This window comes from Dermacentor variabilis, unplaced genomic scaffold (genome assembly GCF_050947875.1).
Source record: "Dermacentor variabilis isolate Ectoservices unplaced genomic scaffold, ASM5094787v1 scaffold_12, whole genome shotgun sequence".
NCBI lineage: Eukaryota > Metazoa > Arthropoda > Arachnida > Ixodida > Ixodidae > Dermacentor > Dermacentor variabilis.
This window is the reverse complement of record NW_027460280.1, coordinates 27,889,026-27,912,988: the sequence shown is the minus strand read 5'-3', so window position 1 is coordinate 27,912,988 and position 23,963 is coordinate 27,889,026. Positions and strand designations below refer to the sequence as shown.

The following is a 23,963-nucleotide window of genomic DNA, read 5'->3' as shown; positions in this document are numbered from 1 at the left end:
ATTTGTGTGCCATTTTTCTGCCATGGCTTTCTGATGATATACAATGAGCTAAGTATTCCTCTCGCATTAAAAAATGGCCCAATACGTTACGCTTCTTTTTTAACGGTTGACATGCCGGATCACGAGAGAAAAATAACCCCATGCATTCTACAATGCTGCGTCTCATCTGCTTTTTAGCTTCACTGCAAGGACAAAAGAAGAAAGAGCTGCATGGCTTTTGCACTGGTTTACATGCACACAGCGCATTTACCACTCATTTTCTGAGTTTAAAATGAATCAGTTGCCATTTAATAAGTGCTTAAATAATCAATGCATTTATTGAAACCATTACGATCAAGGCAGGAAAGATACTAAAATGCTTCGTTCATCGTTTTAAATAAATACTCTTGGTTTTAAATAGCATAAGATTTATATATATATATTTTTTGGTTTCGTGTCTGCACAAACTTATTTTTAAAAATGTGATAGGTTTTTATTTTCGTTCCTTTTTGCCTTCTTTTTTTTGCAAGCCTGAGGTTACGCCAGTTCGCGTAGCGTAGCGTCAGCGATGCTTGCTGCAATCTTTCATAGCCAGATCACGGCTCAGAATAATAACATGTGGCACAAATGGTGCAACGTAAGCTCGTAATAATATTTCTGACATGATAGACCACCACAAACAGTTTGGGAATTCACTCTTGACAATGGGGGCAGACGTACACGACTGACGTGATTCAACCTAGTTCAAAGCGCGTGCTGCCATCTTCTCCATCGGTGGGGTCACCTGGGGTCGCCGGCCATCCGGCTTGTTACGTCAGTCTAGAGTGCGCGCCCATTAGTGTAGGCTCATGTGCATCGATGAGCCTACACGACGAGTCGATGCCGTATATTTATGGCGGCGTCTGTACGTTTAAAAAGCACGTGAATTTCGTAACTTTATCTTTCCTCGCATGTGCTGCCACTATGTGGGAATACAGGAAATTTTTTAATTCATCTCCCTCTCTCGGTTTTTGTTGCATGGTTTGTTTCAGAGCTAGTTTGTTTGCTCCGGCGCATCCACATACTACCGCTCGCGCATTGGCACACGTGCGTGGGCGAGCGGTGCTTAGTTTGGGTTTTGTTCCGCGGGCAGTTTTGGCTTCATGCGCTCGCAAAACTGATGGCTATCTTGTTACTAATTGCTCAAAGGATGACCGCCTGTTACTTGCTCATTTATTGCTCCCAGGGGTGTGCATATGAAGGATGCTGCCGTGCATTCGTTTCCCTTCTTTTTTTTTTTTTTTTGAGACTCGCGAAAATTAATTGTCCCTGGTTGGCGAAAGATGCAGATTAGCGTAAGTTTGTCACACATTTAGCTTTTTTGACGGGCACACAACCACACAGTTTTCTTGAGTGCACTCACCTACGCAGTTCGATTATGCTATGGATGTAAATATTAGTGTAAGAACAGGAACATTTGAGACTTCTGAAATATTCTTGTGTGTGCATGTTCGAAGCCTTGAACTATGCTTATAAAAATGCATCAAATTTTTAATTCTAATAAGTATATTTCCTTTTTTTATTGTTATTCATTAATGAACAGTTGTTTTCTCACTTCACAGTCGCTCTAGAAAAATTATGGAAATGTTTTTCGAAATCGGTCCCTCTCAAGAATTTAAATCTGCAATAAAAAAAGCGACCTTGGCGGTAGCATATGGCAAAAAAAAAATCGACCCTGAAAGGGTTAATAATTGATAATCCAAATGCACCTCCGTTTTCTGCTGCAGGCGGCACGATGTGAGCACCGTGTTTTGCTTCAGTGTCACCTACCAAATCTATTTCGTTTTGGCTTTACGCTGCCGTCTTGAAACACTATACAATAGGCAAACAACAAAATGCATCTCGGGCCACTGGAGCCTCAGCAGCCTCTGCAGGCAACGATTCTCACTGAGCGGGCATATCAAAACATCCTGCCGAAATGCTGCTCTGGCAGAATTCGAGGAGCGCTAATATAAGAAGGGTGAAGATTAGGCTTGTTGATAAAACATGCTTTAAACTTTGATGGACAGCGCAAGGACACCAGAGGGGACAGAAGAGATAACAGAGCGCTGAATGACAAATGAAATTAAGAAGGGTGCAAGATTGGGCTAATGCACGCTTGCAGAGGCTGCAAAAATGACAATGCGCTCGACTTGACGCGTGGCAGTGACTGATGCTGTAACAATTCGCACAACGCTTAGCATTGTGCAGACGTAAAACTACAGTTGAGTCTGCGAAATGTTTTAATGACTTCGGATCATAAGTTTTCCCGGTTAGCAACTTTTTTTTTTTTTGCGTTATATTCCAAAATGTATAAATGAGGTTCTACTGTATACAGACCACTACAGTAGGCACCAGTTTTGTTGCACAGTTAGAAAGTTTGACAAGTGAATTTTACTGCCCCGTACAACAAGAAAACTACAAACATAAGCTCAACGCATGGGAGTCTTTATATTTGAACACTTTAAGAACATGTACATGTGTACATGTGGGACAAAGTATTTATTTTTCCTTGGTTAACTTGGCTGTCAAAAACGTATGACCGGAAGCTTTCTGGGGTCATGAATACACCGCTGCCACACCACGAATAAAAAGCTATATAAGCCTCTATCCCCATGTCAATACTGCACAGATAGTGCAGTGCACCATTTGTGGCTGAGGAAGTGCATGCTTGGAAAACAAACCTTCACTTCAAGTGTTGCGTCCAGCTCAGCCCGCTGCCTTTCCAAGTCTCGGGCCACACGCTCTTGTTGCCTCTGGAACATCTGGGCTCGTTCCTGTTCTGTAGCCTGTACCAAGTATATTATAATGACATCATAAACAAAAAATTAAAATTCTTTGCCCAGTGCTAAGCACAAATGGTGTTAAGCCAGCACAATGATAGTTTGTTTGATACCTCACTAGTCTGTAGTACACGTTCATGTTGTCCAGAAGGTATTGAAGTACCTGCATTTTGCAAGCCATGTGGATGAGCTATTGAAGTGGAGGTGCCCCTTAAAGGGGCCCTGAACTACCCCTCGGGCTTGGTGAAATAACATAGTCCGCGGGTAGCACACACTGCTGCGAACATCTCAGCCAAGTTCTACGGTCGTACGTGGTTCGTGGAGCTCGCAAGCGGAGCGCGAAGTCATCTTTTTCTCAAATGCTTTCGTTTCAAAAACCCCATGATCCTTGCTCTTTTCTGTGTGCTTTATTTTGTCAAAGCACACTCCAATACGCGCCTGCTATTGGTCGCTGTACTTGGCTACACTGCGGCTGCCGCGAGGTGCCGCCACGAGTCCACTGGCTAAGCGTACTGCGGCTCTCTGAGGACAGCCACGTTTGGCTTACGTTTAGCGCAGCATAGGCACCAAATTGGAAATTTGAACTGCGCACCACGGTGACGTCTTCGCCGTAGCCTTTGCAGTGCAAGGCATTGGAGGAGGAAGGGGAGCGTAGCTGAGGCAGTGTTTGATTGCCAATAACTCCGCTTCTGATGAACGCATTTAAGTACCTCTTGCGGCAAAGTGGTTCTGAAATAGCCTATCTTCACTTCAAATGTCTTTCTCCACTTCGATAAAAAGTGGTTTAGGGTCCCTTTAAGTACAGAAAGTCAGAAATATGTTGCCTATTTAAAGTGTCTAGTGACTAAGTTACCATTATGAGGATATGGAAGGCACAAGAAATCAGTGTGGCATGAATTGCAAACTCGAGAAAAATTTAAGCCCTGTATCAAGTGGCCGCCTATAACGAACCTGAGCATCATAGGGTGCCCGTTTGTTATATTGAGAAGTTCGTAATAATTGGAAAGCAGTCAAAAGAAAGCCGCCAGTCAAAGCAAACCTTATTCTTTTAAAAGGGTGGAGACATGAAAATTTTCGTTCATGCGTTCTTTGATTCAAGCGTTTCGTACAGCTTCAGGAAGCACGATACACACTACGGGATTCGTATATATCCGATAAATTATTTTATAATAGTATTATTATACGGAGTGATTTCGGTTTCAGTTTCTGGGCTCCTGGTGATGCTATGACATTCCAGGCTAGGAAACGCAACACGGCTTGGTCGTGTGGGTCACACAAAATAGTGACGTAAAACTAAGCTGCGTTGTCTGCTCACACATACGCATGCACTGCGAGCAGAGGTAAACAACTGGCAACTCAAAGTGCATGTCGCGATTATTATAATTATTGCAAAAAGCGACAACAACGGTTAGAAAATATTGCGGCTTGTGAGTGTTGGTGATTCATTCCGAAGCGCCGTCAGCTTTAGCTTTGAAGTGAACCGAAGGAGGCCTAGCGACGACATTGGCGCCGCCAAACAATCAGTGGTGGTGAGGCTGCCGTCGGTGCTAGTGTCACCACTCCTCGGTTGCTGATTGGCCGCTTCACCGTATGGCTGCTGCACAAATGGGTCCCGGTCCCATCCTCTCTACGGCAAGGAAATCTCACTATTCATGAGCAAAGCCGCCGTCGCACGGCGGCCCGCGAACGGCAAATAGCGTGTGGCGAGTTGTCGCGCTGGCAACATGGACGGGCCTTTACATGTGGAGAAACACCAAGCGAACGAGAGACTGCTCCGAGCTGCCGAACTATGCGACTTGCAGGCGCTACGTCAACTGCTCTCCGTTACAGCACTGTGCATGTCTCAGTTAGCCAGAGGCCAGGGTTAGCTCGGTTACAGTGTTCTAGAAGCTTGTAGCATAGAGAAAGGATTTCTATATCCCTGTGGCTCGGTTCAGCAGGCTCCGTAACCGACATTTCATCGCTGCTCATCATACGTCGCGTTTTTGTGCTAGTGTGCTATGACGTCAATATTTTCATTCCTCCGTTGTGACGTCGTAGCAGCCACGCTAGCGATCGGTCTCAACCACGAGAAGGAGCTTTTAATCACTTTTGGAGCTGAATTAAAATTATTGCCATATCATCTTGTATCCGCCTCTTCGCAGACGATTGTGTCCTTTACCGCCGCATATCTACTCCCGATGATCAGGCTCTGCTTCAACGCGACTTAAATCTCATAGAAACCTGGTGTGCGACATGGCTTATGCAACTGAACATTTCCAAATGTAAGTTCATGCATGTATCAAGAAAGCAAAATAACCTCAGCTATCCGTATTCATTAAATTCTACACCACTCTCTGAAACAGAATCATACAGGTATCTTGGAATCATCGTGAACAACAAACTAACATGGTCTGAGCACATTGCAAAACTTTGTACAGATGCTTCTAAGTTGCTTGGGTTTATCAGACGATCCCTCGCTTTTTCACCCAGTTCTGTCCGTCAACTCGCCTACGTAACATTCATCCGTTCGAAACTCGAATATGCCTCGGCGATCTGGAATCCCCATCAGAACTATCTAATCGATCAGCTTGAAGCCATCCAAAATCGCACGGCCCGTTTTATCACATCGCAGTATGACAGACGACACAGTATAACTCTTATCAAGGCATCCCTTTATCTTCAACCCCTGGCACTTCGGCGTAAAATTTCACAGCTTTGCCTATTTCACAAATTATACTATACCTTCCCGCAGCTAAGAAATTCTGTATTACACCCGCCGCTTCGCACCTCACGCCGTCTTTTCAACTCCTTAAGTTTGCAGCGCATACATGGCTCCACAAACTCATTTAATAAATCTTTTTGACCTAGCTCCATTACATTGTGGAATGACTTACCCGATTCCATAGTTACTGAAATAGAACCTAATAAATTCAGGCACTTATTAACAGCACATTTCAAGAGCTGAGCTATTTTGCCGTGTTTTTGAATGTGTATGCGTGTTTTGTTTTGTTTCCAAGTTGTTCTTGAGCCGCTGTGTCTATCTTAGTGTTGATGCTTCTAATGATGTTAATGTTGAACATGAATCCTGAACTTTGTGTTGCTTTTTTGTTGTTACCGACCATTGTATATGTAACGACTGCTCCCCCCCCTTATGTAATGCCCTAAGCCAAGGGCCCTTAAGGGTAAATAAATGATGATGATATCATAATCGACTCACGTCACCATCGTATCTGTACATATCATCATCAGAACCGCAACTTCTTTGTTGTCATGGTGCGAAATCTTTGAGAAAAAAGAAGTTCCTCAGAAGTGGCGGAGGTGCTGGGTAGAGACGGCGACCTCAGTTGTACAAGGTGGGTCTCGACTGGACACTGCAGCACATGGCCAGGTGATGAGATGACCCAAGTAGACCTCCAGGAAGAAATGGTGAGAGGACTTGCGAAATGAGGAGCAACTTCGACCACTCTGGGCTGACGTACAGTGCAATTTTTTTTCCACGGCAATAATCAAGGTGTCTACCAAGTTGACATTTTCAAATTTCCCAAGTTTTCCAGGTTTTCTCTGGATGTATTTGGAAAATTTCCTTAGTGGCACAGCACTTTGTTTTATGTCAAGAAGAGCTGAAATCATATCACTCGATGCTGTCACTCTCTAGTAAGTATACGCGATAAAAATTTAAAAAAAATCGATTTAATCCAACTTGAATACTAAGGAGTAGTGTTTATGTTATTCAAAAAGAGAATAGAAGGGCAGGGTTAGTAAAATGCATAGCAAATAAGACTATCTTTGAAAAAAATTGCAAATCGAGTCGGACATTCTCAAATGCGAATAAAAAAGGAGATGCATATAAAAGCAAATATCTTCGAATACGAGCTATTTCTATCAACTGATAGCAAGCTCAGTGGTATAAGGCCCGAACTTTGTCACAATTGAGATTCTCTCTCAACAGCTCGTAAGTACACCTTAACTGTTCTGAAATACTCTCAGCCCGCGCACGACGCCTCAGTGTTGTGTTTCACTGCTTTAAAGGGTTTATTTTGGTTTGTATGAGGGACACTTGCATCTCGGCATTAGCCAACACTTTGTTTTTTGAGCTCAAGCTCCTTCAAAATGGCGGCAGCACGCTTCCTTTCCCGTTCATTCCTCAATGCGTAGGTCTTTTCTGTTCTTGTACTCCTTCAGCCACTCGTCTGCCCCATGGACCATTTGAAGCATATTCTTGGTCAGTTGCACAGTCCACGTCCGAGTTTTCGAACTCCTTAGGGGCCGCGAAAACGTTCAAAAAATCGGCCAGTTGGAAAAAAATAAACACATGTCATTTACTGCCCTTAAGGGCTCAAACTGCCACAGGCACATTCAAAAACACTCTGAAGGCCTGTCAGTACATGTATTAGGCATTTCGGTGCTAGTACTGTGACAGGAAATACCAGGTGCACGCATACTGTCACGTGGCAATAGCCCCTTCCCACGCTTGTTATGCTTCACTGCAATACTTTTGCGTATGCTTCAAGTAGTATTTGTGTACAGAGGCGAAGCTGACTTTCAGAAACCGGCACTAAGCAGCGCACCGTGCTTTCCAAGCTTCTAAGCCAATCGTGAGGACCGCAAAGGTGGAGTCCATGCCATTGCTGACAGCAGCGAATTCTTTCAAAAAACACGGCACCCAACGGCAAGAAGCTTCATAGCGAACGTCAAAGCAGCTAGGCCTAGCGTTGCCACAGTGGTGGCTACGGCTGCCAGCGGATCTGCGTGCGAAAGCGCCGGTTTGAGGCGGCGAGGTAATCAAAATGACAGCAGTGGTGGCTTTGATAAATGTCGTTTTGGACCTGCGGTCACGGCAAAACGTTCTGAAAATCGGACGGCGAAGAGTTCTTGCATCCGAAATTTCAGACGTTCTGATACATTGACTCTATGGAGTACGTGGTGGTGCCGCGAAGCCGTCCAAATTATTGGGAATCCGAAAAGTCGGTCGACTGTACACTGGCAACTCCTCAAGCCGACGACAGGATGTCAAAGACGATTCATTGCGATTCCTCTCTGTTACTCGAGCCAGCATTACCGCGACTTTCGACCCTTTCAATAAAGTTACAGCTAATTTTCCTTGAGCTAATTTTCCCTGATAGAGGCACCAATTCCCTGAGTTTTCCCAGAGTTTTTCCAGACTACTCAATATCCCTGAGAATTCCCGGTTTTCCCGGTTGGTAGACACACTGATAATGCATATTTGGATGGTCACATGTGCTTTGTTCACAATAAGCAAAAGTTTGTCTCAAGTGGGGCCGTTATATGTGGGCTCGACTGTATAGTGTTCCAGTTTGGTGGTGGTTGTTACATCAATCTAACAGCATACAATGTGATACGATAATTGTGTCTCGACATATGATGCAAGAACACATACTGTAAGCACAGATGCTCTATGCCACAGAAATATTATCATATGCTGGTAACAGAGATAGCATGGTAACATGCACATTCTTTTTCATTCTTTTTGAAACTTTTCATCTTTCATCATACAGACAGACAGACAGACAGACAGACAGACAGACAGACAGAGAAAGACAGACAGCAAGGAGTACAACACACCTTTCTGATATAGAACACAATCGACCACATGCCTTTTTTGGCTTCAGTACCTGTTTGCATGTTTGGTAATTACAGTCAAACTTCATTATAATCATACAGAGTTAGTACACCGCCTCTAGAGGAAAAGCTGAGCGAGAAAGGTGGCAACCACAGGATGCTACCTCTAATTTTTGCAATGCTAGAAATAATCACAACACGATGCAAGAACAAGCTTTTACACACAGCGCATAAATATGGACAACATGTAAAGTTCATTCCATTTATTTTTCAGAAAGATCCGATGGCCATTTACAAAATTTCTATGTAAAATATATGGTGCGTGAAAGGCTGCGCTTGATGGTGCCTAACTAGGTGGCGCCGCCCTACCGCAGAAAGGTTGGGATCACGTTTGTTTGCGTGTCTTGTCTGAACTGCATCTAGTCATTTGTGCCTGCACAGCGTAGCAACATGGCAGCACTTTGCAGTTGCCAATTTTAATGCATGGGCACTATAGGAGCTTTTTCTCTAGAGTTATATTAATTTTATGGTTACACAGCCTCTCCCAGATATATCAAATTATAGAATGGTCATAACGTCCCCTCGGAAACGGCATACAAAAGTATAGCACTACATTATGCATACATTACGCTAAGAGCAGATTACCACTCTGCTTTAAAAATGCAAAAGGCCTACCAGTCTGACAAGCTTCCCACAAGAAAGCGTGGATGACATCCGAGCTTTTCAATGAGGGGCAGTATGTATGGAATGCCAAACTGGAAATCTCTGCGCTGCCTGGTTTGTCTTTTTGTAGATCAGGGTTTTCAGTGAATGGCATTTTAGTGTGCCGCGAGTGGCCATAATGAATTCGCCTACAACATCCCAACCTCTACTTGAACAGATGTTTACATTATATTTTCAGATTTAACAAAACCACTGCACATCACATCCGTACTTAATTCACCGAAAGACCATCATGGTAGCGGCATGCAAGACTCATTGCTGTGCGATTTATGGCCCCACAGTCTGCACTGAGCATGTTTCATTTGTGCTAACACGGTTAAACGAGTGGGAATCGACTTGGGATGTTTTCCCAGCTGAAAGCGGTTTTCGAATCTAATAGGGTCTGTGTATTGTGGGCTGTCGCGACACAGAGGCCAGAGGGGAAGGGCCGAGAACGACAAGGCACTGGAGCACAGAAGAAGAGACGGCAGAGGAGAAGACACAAGAGAGAGGGGGACGACAAGCGATAATGACTGGTGATGAAGGGACAGCACAGAGTCTGTTTCAAAACTGAAACGCGACACTATAAGTGGTTGACTTGTTGACGTACGATGATCGGTCGTCTAGACAGCCTATTGCAGTTAGGCACGCGGTCTGGCACGTTTATGTGTAATTAACAGTATACAGTAGAACCCTGTTGATACGTTCCCGTTAGGTATGCTTTCCCAATGCCAACGTTTATAATCGAGAACACGAACAATGACACGAGAGATACGCTCATTTTTTTACTGGTTCATACTTTCCCGGAAAACACGATCTTTCGGCACCAATGTTCAGTACTTCACCAAGCTGCGATCATACAATATGTTTTCCGGCCACTAGACCCCACGTAAACAAGAAAATGCGCGAGGCGCACGCAACGGAGAACAGTACATAGTTGCTCGCCGCGGCAGCTTCACCGGAATACTTGCCCACATGCCTCGTGTGAAAATGCCGGCGCACACTCAGTTTCTCATTTCTGTACTAGCAAATCTTCTCCAAGGTCGTTGCACGCAGCCTTTACAGCTATCACCGCCAATCCTACTGCAGTAAGCATCTTCATCTATCTGTTTCACAGTGCGTGGTGCTGTCAGAAGCGTAGCGCACACTTTTAAGAAGCGACAACCAAAACGCGTCGCTGTTTCCTGCTGCAGACTGCGATCGTATAAGTTTTCCGGCCACTAGATCCCATTTGAACAAGAAAAGGCACGAGGCATGCGCGATCGAGAACAGTATAGAGTCTATGCTCGTTACAACAGACCCGCATACAAGATTTTCGGATATAACGGACCATATTTTAGCCTTAGTTTGTTCTACCTATTTTATTATTGCAACGAAGTTTGCTTTTAACGGACCACGGTACAGTGGACTATCGGCTATAGTGGATGAAATTAGCAGCAATTTTTTTTCAATGTAGGGCGCATAAAACGTACTTTTGCTGTGTCGACATGGCCTGACAACTGACTTGCGAGCATCAGCCGATGATCGCAGCTCAATATCGCGCGCGCAAAGGAGGAAGGCGGGGCGGACGGAAACGCGCCATCTTCTCTTGAGCGCGAGGCACGGACAACGGGGGGGGGGGGGGGGGGGGTGAGAAAGAGAGGGTTTCTTACTGCGGCGGCTGCTGCTTACAGCGCGGCCGCCGTATCTTGAAAGCAATCTGCGACGTAAACAAAGCGCGCCCCCGTGTTCAAGCCTCATTTTCAGAGCTATCTGCGATGTGGACAAAGTGTGCCCAGTGCCTGTAGCTTCGTATGCGCTGTGCTTTCGACGTTTAGTTCGCATTGAAGCCAGAAAATGCACAAAGGTCAATTCGCTCGCTGCTGCTGCCACGCTTATCTTGCTTAATTTGGTATGACAATCGATCCTTCGCCTTATGAGCAAATTTTCAACTTTTTTTTTTTACTTCAGCTGTTCGTCACTCAGTGTTAGCAATAAATTTGTTACACATCGAGACAAAAGTTTTGGAAGTGAGGCGTTTCGGATATTACAGACTTCGGATAAAACGGACGTTTCTTGTTGGATTGTCTGGGTCTGTCATAATGAGAGTTGACTGTATAGCCGCCCGTCTGACGTGAAAATGACGGCGCACACAGTTTCTTATTCCGGTACCGGCAAATCTCCTCCCGGGTCGTCGCATGCCACATTCACAGCTACCACGGGCAAACCTATTGTGGTAAGCATCTTCCACCTATCTGTTTTACAGCGATTGATGCGTAGTGCCGTTGTTAGTGTACTGCACACTTTTAGTAGGCGATAATCCAAACGCGCCACCGTTTCCTACTGCAGGAAGCGTGATCTGGGCATCACAATTCACTTTGACAGCATCCAGCACTACCCACCGGCTCGGTTTCACTTCGGTTTCCCATCGCCCTCTAGGAAAACAACAAAACGTGTCTCGGGCTGCCGGAGCACCACCAGCTCGATGAGCATCAGCATCTCCTGCCTCAACGATCCATGCGATGCTTGGCATTAGTAGACGTCAACAATAATAGAGTTTGCCAATTTTTTTAGTTACTTCGGATTGTATGTTTTCCTGGTCAGTATGTTTTTCTCAGTTTTTTCCAGGACGTATGAACGAGGTTCTACGGTAAATGCGCTTATGCAAGTGCACCGCATATTCAATCTATACAGGCTGGTTTGTTTCTGCACTGTGTCCATTTCTGCATTATTCTAAATAAAAATGTGCTAAATAAAAAAGCAGAAGAACCATCTCACCAACGAAAGTGAGGGCACATCTTGGTTGTATGCTTCGGTTTCCGGACACATGCAGCTGCTTGGCAGCATGTTTACAGCTTTTGAAAAATGTTTTGGTTATAGCACGGTACCACTTACATAGTACACAACTTCGTGACTCTGGTGACTTACAATCAGTGGCATAGCAACGGGGGAGGCCGCAGTGCCGTGGGCCCCGGGTGCAAGGGGCCAGAGGTGGGGGTTGTCATATGCGTCTGAAGACACCCGGAAATTGTTGATATCCTCGCCTTCCTCAACTACACCCGAGGGTGGGGGGGGGGGTGGGGGGAGTGACAGAAGGCCTATGGGCCCCGGGTGCCAGACGACCTAGCTACGCCACTGCTTACGATATAAGCCATCTATGCTACACAAGCACTTGCATGCGTGCGAGGCGAGCTTTTAGGGTTAGCACTGAGATAGCAAAAATACTACAGCTGCATAAATAAAGATTAAAATACTGTTTTATTGTTCAGGAACGTTTGGTTAGGTGAAATGCACAACAAACGCGCCACAATAGCTTCAAGAGAAATTCGTTACACCTTTAATGTTGCGGGCTTGGCTAGCTCTACAGAGGTTGCAGCTTTGGCCTAAAGTCTTTCGAACACCTGTTCACGGCACTTCCCCCGAGTGAGGCTGAGCACACCTTGCAACAAGCAACTGATCCACAATCTTTTTTGACATGGAGGCACAGAACTGGGTGAGTGCCTTTTTAACCTTGCTAAAACTTTTTCACACACTGCATTGGTGTGAGGAAGAGTCAAGATACCGAACACAACTTTCGAAATTCGGTGTACTTAAAAACTACTAGCTATTTCGCAAAGATCATAGACTGCAACTAGAGCACTGCACGGACCGAGGCAGTCTGAAGTGTTCTTTGGCGGGCCCGCTCATTAAAGGGCATAAGTCGGGCCTTTGAGCACACATGAACGTTATGCATTGCATGGCCCAAGGCATTCTGTGCCAGGCTGAAGTTATATGTGCAAAGAGCTGGCTTTCAGAATACCTTGGCAAAGAAAATACAAAAACAGATTAAGTTCCCATTTTTTTTCACAAAAATGAACGTTGTTTCCGCATAACGAAAAGTAAATTATACAAAAGCTGCTCTTCACACCATTTTCCTGTTACGACTTTTGTGATTGTACTATTACCAATCTCGATACAATATTATTATTTTCATGCCAGTGCAATGGCGTCTCTTTCTACTTGTGCATTTATATTATGCTATATGCTCGTGAATTTGACTGTGTGTGTGCGTGCATATTATACAGTATATATCTTCCCATGCTTAAGGATCTCATAGGACAAAATTGTATGATGAAGGTAAATGCACGCTCACCAGCGGCAAAATAACAGCACAGGCAATGGGCCAGATCACTGATGTTCCCATTTTATTGCTTATACATTGTAGGTGGTTAGACCCTGAGAAGGTGAGGCTGACACATGCAGTACAGTCTGTAATTAGCAAAAGCAATTTTAGTGCAGCTGGGTACGTACTCCAAGAGAGGAGGTCCTGCTTGAAGCCGGAGAGCCTGGACAACCTGTTTTTGCACAAGAACATGTAGAGTTTTGCTTTTTACTGGTCTTTGCAAAGTCCTATTCCTGTGGCATCATTTTCGGGTGCAGTCTTTTCATGTCAAAATACTTTAAGCGTATTTTCTATGTTTATTTCATAAAAAAGGGAGGAAACTTATTTGGGATAGCTTGAAGAATGGTGAGTGACAGCTTAATTATATAATTTACATTGTACGTCATGATTACATTTTGTGTTGAAGTCAGTATATGAACGATTTACATTTCATCTGCATTTGCTTGCTGTTCACTATATATAACCTTAAGCCTTTTTTATTTTGTGCAACAAATTATTAGTCCAGAGCCACTTTTAAGAAATTACAATCATATTGTTTCCAACATGAAGCATAGACAAGAGCATTAAACAGAATGCCCTGGGTTTGTTTCTATCCGCTTTTTCATCCACTTTTCTATCCACTTTGTTTAAAGAACTTTTTTGCTATGACTTCATGTATCGTATAAGCAACATATTTCATTTATATTCTGGTTTATTGCGTGCCAAAACCCCAGTATGATTACGATGCATGTCATAGTGGGAACCGGATTAACTTCGACCATCTGGAGTTCTTCAACGTGCACATAAATCTATCAGCGGCCCCATCGAAATGCGGCCGCCGTGGCCAAGAATCGAACCCATGTCCTAGAGTTTAGCAGTGCAACAGCTTAACTGCTAAGCTACCACTGCGGGTAAAGTAACATTTCAATGCATGTACACACCAGATTTTCGGTCTGATCTTGAGATACCAAGGGAAAGGCACCGATAATAATGATCACCATCAACAAATTTTCTCCAGCATGCTCGGGCTAAGGCTGGTCGTGCACATGCAGCCACTGCTAAGCTTACTATTGAACTGGGCCTGGGCCGGGTCCGGGCTTAGTAACACGGGTCCGGGCTGGGCTCGGGCTTCATAAAGCAAGCCCTCACCAGGCCCGGGCTGGAAAATTCGGCCCATGCAGTGCTCTAGACCATACACCATTGCTTATCAATCAACTCCTGAGAAGTCACTTCAGCAGGTAGATCTTCAAACTGAAAATGGTTGAACTCGGCTAAAATGTCGTCCAGAGCAAAATCCATACTTTGCCTCTCTTCAAGTGGCAGCAGCACTGGGAAGCGGTTAACAAAGGTGAGAACCTGTGTTTTCACAAATTATCATTGGCTTTGGATTTGAATACAGGCCAACACATTCAGTGTTCTCAAAATGGCACCGTGAATATGCAAGATGCAGCAATTATAGGGGTTCCATAAGACAACACTCACTGCATTGCAAGTTCGGACACAGAACATGGAAAATCGTAGAAATAAAGGTGTCAAAACAGTATCGTAAAAATGTGCGGAAAATGATGCACTTTACAATAAAATCGTAAAAATTGGTAGGTACACAATCACTATGTCAAGGACCATTCCGCAACATGAGTGCCTTCCTACATTTGTCTGCAAAAAATAAACTTTTATACATTCGTCATGATCATGGAAAAGCAAATCGGTTAATTCCCACTTTAAAGAATCTCGGCAAACTATCTGGAACGTGCGGAGGTTTCAGATAAGCTTGAGATAGGCATATTTCGTATTTTGAATTATCGATACATCGCAATATTTCGCGATCCCCTTTGAACCTGATATACCCGGGATTGACTTTAATGAAGCCACTTTGCATAAGAAAATACTCTCAGTATATCCAATATCTGTTATAAGCATACAAGCCAATATTGGTGCAAGAACAAAAACTAAGGGTGTGCAAATAACAAATTTGCAATTTTGAAGTGAATTCAAATAATGAAAACCAAGTGCAAATTGATTCGAACATTTTTCTGAATATTATTTGAATATGAATACAAATGTTCTTTTTCACAAACCAGAGGTACGAAAAAACCAGAGGTAGCGCAACATATTTGTTGGCATTATAACCCCAGGACTAGCAAACCTATTCTAAACTACGCCTCGGCACACTCAAAACTTGTGAAAAGAGGAATTGCTATGACGTGTTTGGGTTCCGCACTTAGAAAGTCATGCCACCACGTCGCCAATCTGAGCTTTTCGCAACAACTCAATCGTCTAGAGAAGGCCGGTTTTCCTAAATCCATTATTGTGTCAATATGTGAAGGGCTAGTGAAGAAAATAAAGAAAGGGGATGCACCCCAAAGACAGATCGAAAAAGTTAAAAAGTACACAGTCATCCCTTATGTACATCAGATGGGACATGGGTTAAAAAAGACAGCCATGAAATATGGTGTTCAAGTAATCTTTTCAGCAAAGAACTCCTTAAACAAGATTTGCAATCTTGTCAATAGGCCTAAACAGGCGTCCAAAGCTACATGCCGCGTCAAACACTCGGGGCAGCTTGTGGCATGCTCGGTGGGAGTGGGCTACGTCATCCCACTTTCGTGCGGCAAAATGTACTTTGGGCAGACGGGACGCTGCCTTAACATCCGCCTTAGGGAGCACCAAGGTGCGATCAGGAATGAAACAGGTTCGAATCTGGCCGCGCATTGTAGAGTTTGCTCATGCAAACCCATGTTTGAACAAACGGAAATACTGTATAAAAATATGCATCAAACTAACCGCGAGATTGTAGAGGCCTACTTCATGCATGTGAACTCAGGCGCATGCGTCAGCCAGCCTTCTATCACTCTACAGGATAAAGAAGCTGATTTCTTGAATGGCAAGATAGGCTAACACCCTTGTAAACGTCATTTTACATGTGTTTACATTTTCTGTATATTATAGTCCGTTGCTTGAAATAATAAACCAGTTGTTAGTCTGCGCTCGTGTTGTGTACTTCCTCTTGTCCTTCGTCCTGGTTGTGCTGCCCACCCATAGGAACATGTTCAATCACCAACTCGCCCAGCTTGCCGTCTTAACTCTTAAAGCAAGTTGTTCAGCGCACTGATCTACAAGGCGTACTGCTAGCTGCAAAAATGTGTACCACTCAGTTTGTCTGAGCTTTTCAAATTCCTGGAACCTTTGGGTAGCACCTCATATCTGGGTGTCTTGGTGTTAAAATGTTTCTTCTTTTAAAGCAAGTTTCTGAACCCAGTTTGCCATTGAAGCATCCTGGTGGTGCAGATCTACTTTAGAATGAGGGTCTAAAACCATTGCCAAGCTTGCTACTTAGTAAAATTTGTAGTTTGGAAACATTTAGCCAGATTAGTAAATGCCACAGGGGTTTCCACTAGGTGGTTGGTGTTTTACAGATGCATGAAGAGGCAGCACAGTTTGGATGCTTGAGTTGATAGTGTTGGGTAGCCATAAGCACCAGCTGTGGCCCCGTAACAATGCATCACACTTTTGATATGCTTCACTGCTTCACTGCAAATATGCTTCCCCGCAATGCAGTCTGTGTGTTTCGGCCATAACACGGCTATACAGCGACCAAGGTGACTTAAAGAACCGAGAACCGAAATTTTTAGGGGGTAAGAATATTTAGAATAGTAAAAGTGGCTTTCGAATCGAATTTAATGCTAACTGATTTAAATTGAACATTCGAAGTTTCGAATATTTCCACGCTGCCACAAAAGACAATCAGGTCTATGGGAAAGAAACAGAAGTGGGTCACCTCCGTGAGTCATCAAAGGGTCTTCTGTGGATTTTGATGAACGGTCGACGTCTTACCATGCCGGTAGAACAACAATAAATTGCATACACGGGCACTGCACCACCGCAAATATTCAAATGTGCCATTCGTACTATTGTGCGAGATCGGCAGGCAGGCTTGTCGACTGTGGTCCAACTAAGCCAAGTTTCTGGCCCAAATGCATCCGCCGCCAACAGACTTTTCAGACATAAAAGGAACTATGCATGAATTCGTAATTCGCTACACTACGACCATCAGCCTATCCCTTGCATCTGATTTCACACTTGATCTCAGGTAGGGTGTATGAGTGTGAACATATGGCAGCGTGCTTATTGCGATGGCATGTCACCAGCCAATCCGCCAGCTGCACTGCTTAGGCCACTAAGTCTAACCATCACTGCTTCGCCAGGAGTCAGCAACCAAAGTTGTTTCGTGCCTGTTGACATGGGGGTAACTTGTTCACGGACACCACTGTTTGTGGCATCGTGCGCATGGCTCATGGCTTAATACTATACAGCACCCGAAATTTTGCTTATTGGCATTATACATTGGTGCAAGAGGTAGGTGGTTTTACTACAGGAATCTTGTAGGTTTGAAAAATCAGGAGCCTGAAAAATTGGTTGGTGGCTTGTACAGTCGATCCCAGATGTATTGAATTCGAAAGGACCCCGAAGTAGTTCGATATGCTGTCAAACCTTCACATAACGAAGTCGGTAAAATAGGCAACCTGCTTCATTATATTGAAATTTGATAGAAATTCAACCTTTTATAGGAATAAGTAAAGTTTCTGATGAATTTTTCTTACATGGAGGAGGCCACAAAATTTTCCGAGTAATCACGCGATTAGAAAAGCAATCTTGAATGAGAAAAAATTTATTTTGCTGAATTTGAGAGTTGGAAGCAAAAGATACGGTTTCATACCATGTCAACAATACAGAGATTTAGCTTGTCCAGTATTTGGGCAAACACAGGCGAACTGGACATTGGGACAGAGGTGTAAACGTTCCAGAAACCTCACAACGCTTGCTTCGTGCCAAGAGACTTAGTTTACAAGAAAATCGCATTCGAAGTGTCCGAATACCTTTTACGAAATTGTAATCTCCCACCACCTAACCGGGGGAATGGTGATGTTGCATACTACATCACCATCCTTTGCTGCCGTCGGTGAGTAAAACGGCGTCCGACAGACAGCGGTACTGAGCCAAGACTGAGCGGTGAATTCACCGCTGCAGCTGCTTTTTGGTCAAGTGGTGTAGACTGTTCGGGCATCTCATGACGTCACATGGAAGTTGAATTCTCTGCTACTTGCACTTTTTGCTAGTTTTGTGAGCCAGCAAAACCAGAGCAGCACTACGTGATAATAAAACTACTGAAACATGAAAGCGTGGGCGACGCGGAGTCGAGCGACAACAAAACCTTTTTACCGCCCACATCATTGCGAAGGGTAATTTCAATGACTTATTTTTTCTAAATATAAAATAGAACTGGACCCATAGAATTTTATTTTGTCTTATAATACAATACAAGGATGTTTTTACTAGGGATGGAGCAACTGTGGAGTGCTTTCGTCAACGGGCAAGTGCTTGAATGTCCCTGGGGAGTCTAATCATGTACTGCATTTACCTCAATTTCTCAATCTTTAAGACTCTGTTCGCGATAATACTCATGTCTTAGAGATTATCGAGCCCTAATCTATTACTTTAGCTTGACTTAATATTTGCCTTTAGTGTCCCTTTAAGATGAAAGGCACGAGCTGTGAACATTAGGATTGATTAAATTTGCTTGCGGGCTGTCATTCTCTAACTTCTAAGGAATAATTTGGTCAGGAGCAAAAGACCTGGTAGTAGCAACTTTAGCGATTCTATTCACAGTATTCACATAAGTATTCACAGTGTAGCAATATAACTGACATAAGGCATATAAGGCATGAATAAGCATATAGCATACATGTACCTAAATACAGAGTGTTTCAATGAACACTTCAAAATGTTTTTAAAAATTGCCTGTGGCAGATAGTACATTTCTAGTCTATGAGCTGGCCTACTCGAAGAGGCAGACAATAATTGCACAAAACATTGAAGTGCATAATTGACTAATTAACAAAAAAAATTCACTAATTGCCTTATGGCACATATTGCAATTTACAAATTCTAGCAGGTGAGACTGCAAGGCACATCCACTTGAAAGGAATTGTGTGGATGACACCATTTGTGACATATATGCCGTCAAAATTGGGGTAAAAATGCACTGTCATTCCACTTAATTTCTTAACAAAACGTTGTTTCATTCATTGACGCACAAAAGTAACTGGGACGCAAATGCATTTCTCCAAAAGTTCGGGAATTAATATCTTGAAACTGGTGTCATGCTGAGAATTCATCCCAAATAGATCTGCTTTGTGAACTCCCCGGCTAGAACTCATAAATTGCAATATGTGCCATAAGGTAATTATGATTAAAACTTAATTAGCAGATTATGCATTTTAATTTTTTGTTCAAGTAACGTCGGCCTCTTCGAGCAGACCAGCTCATGGGCTAGAATTGTGATATCTGCCACGGGAAATTTTAAAGGTTTTTGAAAGTGTTCGCGGAAATACCTGATATATGCGAAGCCGCATGATGACGCCAATGGCACAAAATTCCCTTGGAGTGTCCATATAAGTGCTATCACAATAAAATTTCTATTGGCTTTACAGAGAAACCACAGCATGTTTAGACAGTTAGAATGGCAGGCTTTCTATTGCACTACAATATAGAAGGTCCTTGAACAATGGCAGACAGTACCTTTTAAGAAACCTCAGTAATGGTACAATGTAAGCAGATACTAGTAATAAATTAAGGCATGCATACATACAATCAGATGTGGGCAACTCTATCAACCTTGAAAAAAAGAAAAAGAAAATCCTAGTCACCACTAGCTTCCTGTTCGTTCACTTTCTGGTGTTTCATCATGATCATCAGCCTGCTAATGCCCACAGTTGGACGAGGTTCTGCATTCAGTACCACATGAACACATCTGCAAAAGTCACCTGCATTTTGACATGAGCCTTGGTCAAGTTTTCTATTTTCCGGTGGGCATGAGCAAGCAGCAAATTCAGTTCATCTTCAGACAGCTTCTGCCCTGTTTGAAAGAAGAACACATCAGTTTTTATGACACATATACACACACACATACAAAAAAATTGAATCTGAGCAGTAAGCCACCCTTCTTAAATACTAGTGTAAGAGTCGCAAAAGTATTCACATGAAAGCCGGTAACAAGAAATGAGGCCAAACAATTTGAATTGGCAACATAGGCCACCGGTGAACATAGAACTTGCATATGGTGTTGGCTCATCTGTGTGAAACAAAGCTATGCTGGAGCTATGACAGATGCCATAGTGAAGGGATGTGGATTAACTTTGACCACAACGGACTGCTGAAATTTAAGCTTATAAGCAGTTTTGCATCCCGCTCAATTTGGAATGCAGCCACAGATGTTGGGAATTCGGCTATATATAAGGCCTTCTCTACTCTATAATTAAAGAAGAAAAAGGAATTCAGGGAAAAGAAAAAGTAACGAGCATCGGCAATCAAGCCCACACATTTTGAGTGGGAGGTAGAGATGGTACTACTGTCCTAAAGCCTAACTAAAGATGGCGGCTTTCTGGTGGACGTTCTGAGAAGTTGTAAGGCACGGCCAATTGCCTCCGCAACTTCTTTTTTCCCAGACCTTGGCTTGTTAGGATATATTCCTGCTACCATTCTAGGCAAATTATTCATTAAACCTGGTTCTCGGATAAATGCAGGTCCTGCAGTTGCCGCTAAATTAGCATTTTCTTTTTTTAAACTGCGGGTGATCGCTGTGTCGACCAAGGAGGTTGTTGTTGACATTGACATACAACACTCGCATCCTCTACAATGTGCCATCACTACAGATTACCATATTTACTCGCATAATGATTGCACTTTATTGTCAGAGATATTGACGCAAAATCAGGGGTGCAATCATTACGCAGGTTAAATTTCCTGCGAAAAGAAAAAAGAAAATTTCGTCCCGCGTTTGCTGCGGGACACCAAAACAAAAATGACGGCCAGCGGAGCAAGCCGAATGCGCCAAACGCGATCTTTTTTCTTCTTGTGAGTACATTACGTGCATTGAAACAGTTTCTTCCGTATCAGTAATGAATAATATCGTTAATATCAGCAAGTTTGTGGCAATAACTTAGCCATGTCCACTTTGAAGTGACAGAAATAGACGGGCGCGCTTACCTGCCAGTGACATACAAACACATGGCGGGCATGCTGCGGAAACTGCAGCATTTGTCTTCCCTACTATCCTAATATGGCATGTTTCCGCTAAGGGTGGGTGAATATCTTAGCTGTGTTACAAGCGTCAGCGTATGAATAGGGTACACTTTTAACGTATCAGTGTAAATGTGGCTACTATCGTTGCCGCTCGCGATTTGTTGCTTACCCACGAGTGCAGATGAGAAGAATCGAAAGGCGCCTTTTTTGTTGTTGACCACAACCATTAACAAAGCCTACACATAATAAAGGCAAGTTTGGCTGCAGCATTTTTTAGTCATGGAAGTGCGGAAAGAGATGAAAGTAATGAAATGAGACATCTACTTAAGAATGTTTGGTGCGTGCAGAGTGCTTCGCTTGTCTTGAGTCGTTCGCGTAACATTCGACAAATGTTAAGCGCGATCAATATTACCTAGACTTGACACACGACATATCGCTGCAGCAAGTTTGGGGTGCGATCATTACACGGGAAATTTAAAAAAATCACATTTTGACGACAAAATTCAGGGGTGCGATCATTACGCCAGTGCGATTATTATGCGAGTAAATACGGTAATCCCTGCACACTGCTGCAGTGCAAGACGAGTGAAATACAGCATTGCCCCTATTTTCACTGAGAATCCCTCTATGCCCCCCATCAGCTGCCATCGCCATAGCTGTAGCAGACAATCCCCATTCTCAGGCGGATGTGAGCCATTCATTTGAAGAAATGCATACGCATTTATTGTATTTGTGTATTTATTATTAAGGGTACTCAAATTTCTATGCATATGTATTCTACTAAAAATAGGCTTATTTATTTATTTATTTATTGAGTACCTGCATCGCCTTAGAAGGCATTACAGCAGGGGGGTACATACATATCTACATCAGTTGACACTCATTTCAACACACAAAGCACGGTAAAACGTTTCATTACATTGTATACCAACAATATTTGACGGGAGAGCATTCCACTCCCTCATGGTCCTGTAAAAAAATTCATAACGCAAGGTGTCACCCTTAAAAGGAAATTCATGGAGTTTCAAAGCATGGTCTCTTCTACGGGAAATGTACGATGGTAATTTAATATATTTGTTCCTGTCAATGCCTATTTTAGAATAGTAAACACTGTGAAAAAATTTGAGTCTGAGGCACTTTCTTCTAACCTTTAGATCTTGCCAATGAAGTCTGCGCTTGCCCTCGGTAATACTGAGGTTTTTGTCGTAATTGCCACGAACGAATCGAACTGCCCTATTCTGAATTTTTTCAAGTAAATCGACTAACTGACATGTATAAGGATCCCAGCAGATACAAGCGTACTCACGTACCGAACGTACGTGAGTAAAATACAGCTGTTCTTTCAATTTACTAGGTAATTGGCCAAAATTTCGACGGAGGAAGCCCAACTTTCGTGCCGCCTTCTTTCTTACCTCCTGTACATGCCTGTTCCACCTTAAATCCCAGGTAAACCAAACTCCCAAGTATTTACATTCCGTAACCCTGCTTAGAGTAACACTATTTAATTTGTACTCGTATGTCTTGTATGAATGTTTCCTTGTAAAGGTGATGTTTAAACATTTTGAAACGTTACGTGGAGTGGAGGCTTCAGTAAGTGGAGGCTTCATGAAGCAATAAGCTTCTAGCATTCCGGATGACGTTGCATGGGTAGCCAATCAGAAAGCTCACCCAACTGACATCAGAGACACCTGCTACATAGCAGGGGTCGGGGCGGCTGAAAACTCAGGGGAGTGGCACCACTGCGATCGGTAGCGAGGCACATTTTTAAAAACTTGCAATAAATTACAAGTTTTATGGAGAGCTTTTAAATATGTCTCTCAATATTCAGAAAGATGTACCCTAATGACTCTGTACTTTTGTACACAATCCTCGAAATTGTTTCAGGGTCCCTTTAACTATCAGTGAACAGAGAATTTAAGGTACCATACGGTGGTTTATTGTGGAGGAAGACTAGGCATAACAACCAGCCCGCAAAAATAAAATTTAATGAATAAAATTGGCATTTCTAAATGAGTACAATTTGCATGAAGGAAAAGTGCGCATGACATAGTTTCAGATTCCACAAGTTCAGATTAACAAGTGCGTGTAACAAATTTATTTGCGGCCTGGCAGAACAACAAGCATCAGAGATCAGAACAACGGCTTCCAAGCGCCCCGTGCATTTGTGCGTGAGGCGACATCAACATAAACATCATTTTGGTGCCATGCCAGAAAGCGTTGTGGCGTCATGCAAACAAAGACTCGCATCATGTCGAAGCTCGGGTAAAAAAGACGCCAGGTGCTCTACATCTTTCGTGCTATCGAACGTGACACGAAGAAGTCGGCGCTGGCACGCGACAGGGATTGTTAAGAACGGCCAGCTGCAGTGCAAGTTTTGCCGGCCAATTGCTACAGTGGTGGCAACTTTCCTGGAGCGCCGCCGCAAACCTATAGCCACGGCGTGACTAAGTCCACTGTGTGTCGAGAAACAATACACACGTCCTTAACTCTCCGTCGCTGGAGCCGAGTTCGACGAAGCAGGCTTTGTGCCTGCACTCGCCACCGCCACCGCCGCCCTGGTCTGTCGCGAGCGGGGAAGTGCCGCGGGAACGTCGACGAAGACCCCTACCCACGCACCGTTCTGGAAGTAAGCCCCGAGTTCTGCGAAGACAGTCAGACCGCGGCAGGCTCCGTGAACCTGTGTGTGTGTGTGTGTGTGTAAGCCCTCGCGCAAAGAG

General features: G+C 43.6%; 1 protein-coding gene across 1 annotated transcript in view; it reads right to left on the bottom strand.

Annotated features, from left to right (window-relative positions):
- LOC142566031 (MICOS complex subunit MIC60-1-like) overlaps positions 1-23,963 on the bottom strand; it is a 111,176-nt gene that overhangs the window by 16,396 nt on the left and 70,817 nt on the right. The window contains exons 11-12 of the mRNA XM_075676728.1: positions 19,989-20,080; positions 2,682-2,786 (exon numbers count right to left, since the gene is read on the bottom strand). Coding sequence (XP_075532843.1) covers positions 2,682-2,786; positions 19,989-20,080 — 197 coding nt within the window. The remainder of the gene's footprint in view (positions 1-2,681; positions 2,787-19,988; positions 20,081-23,963) is intronic.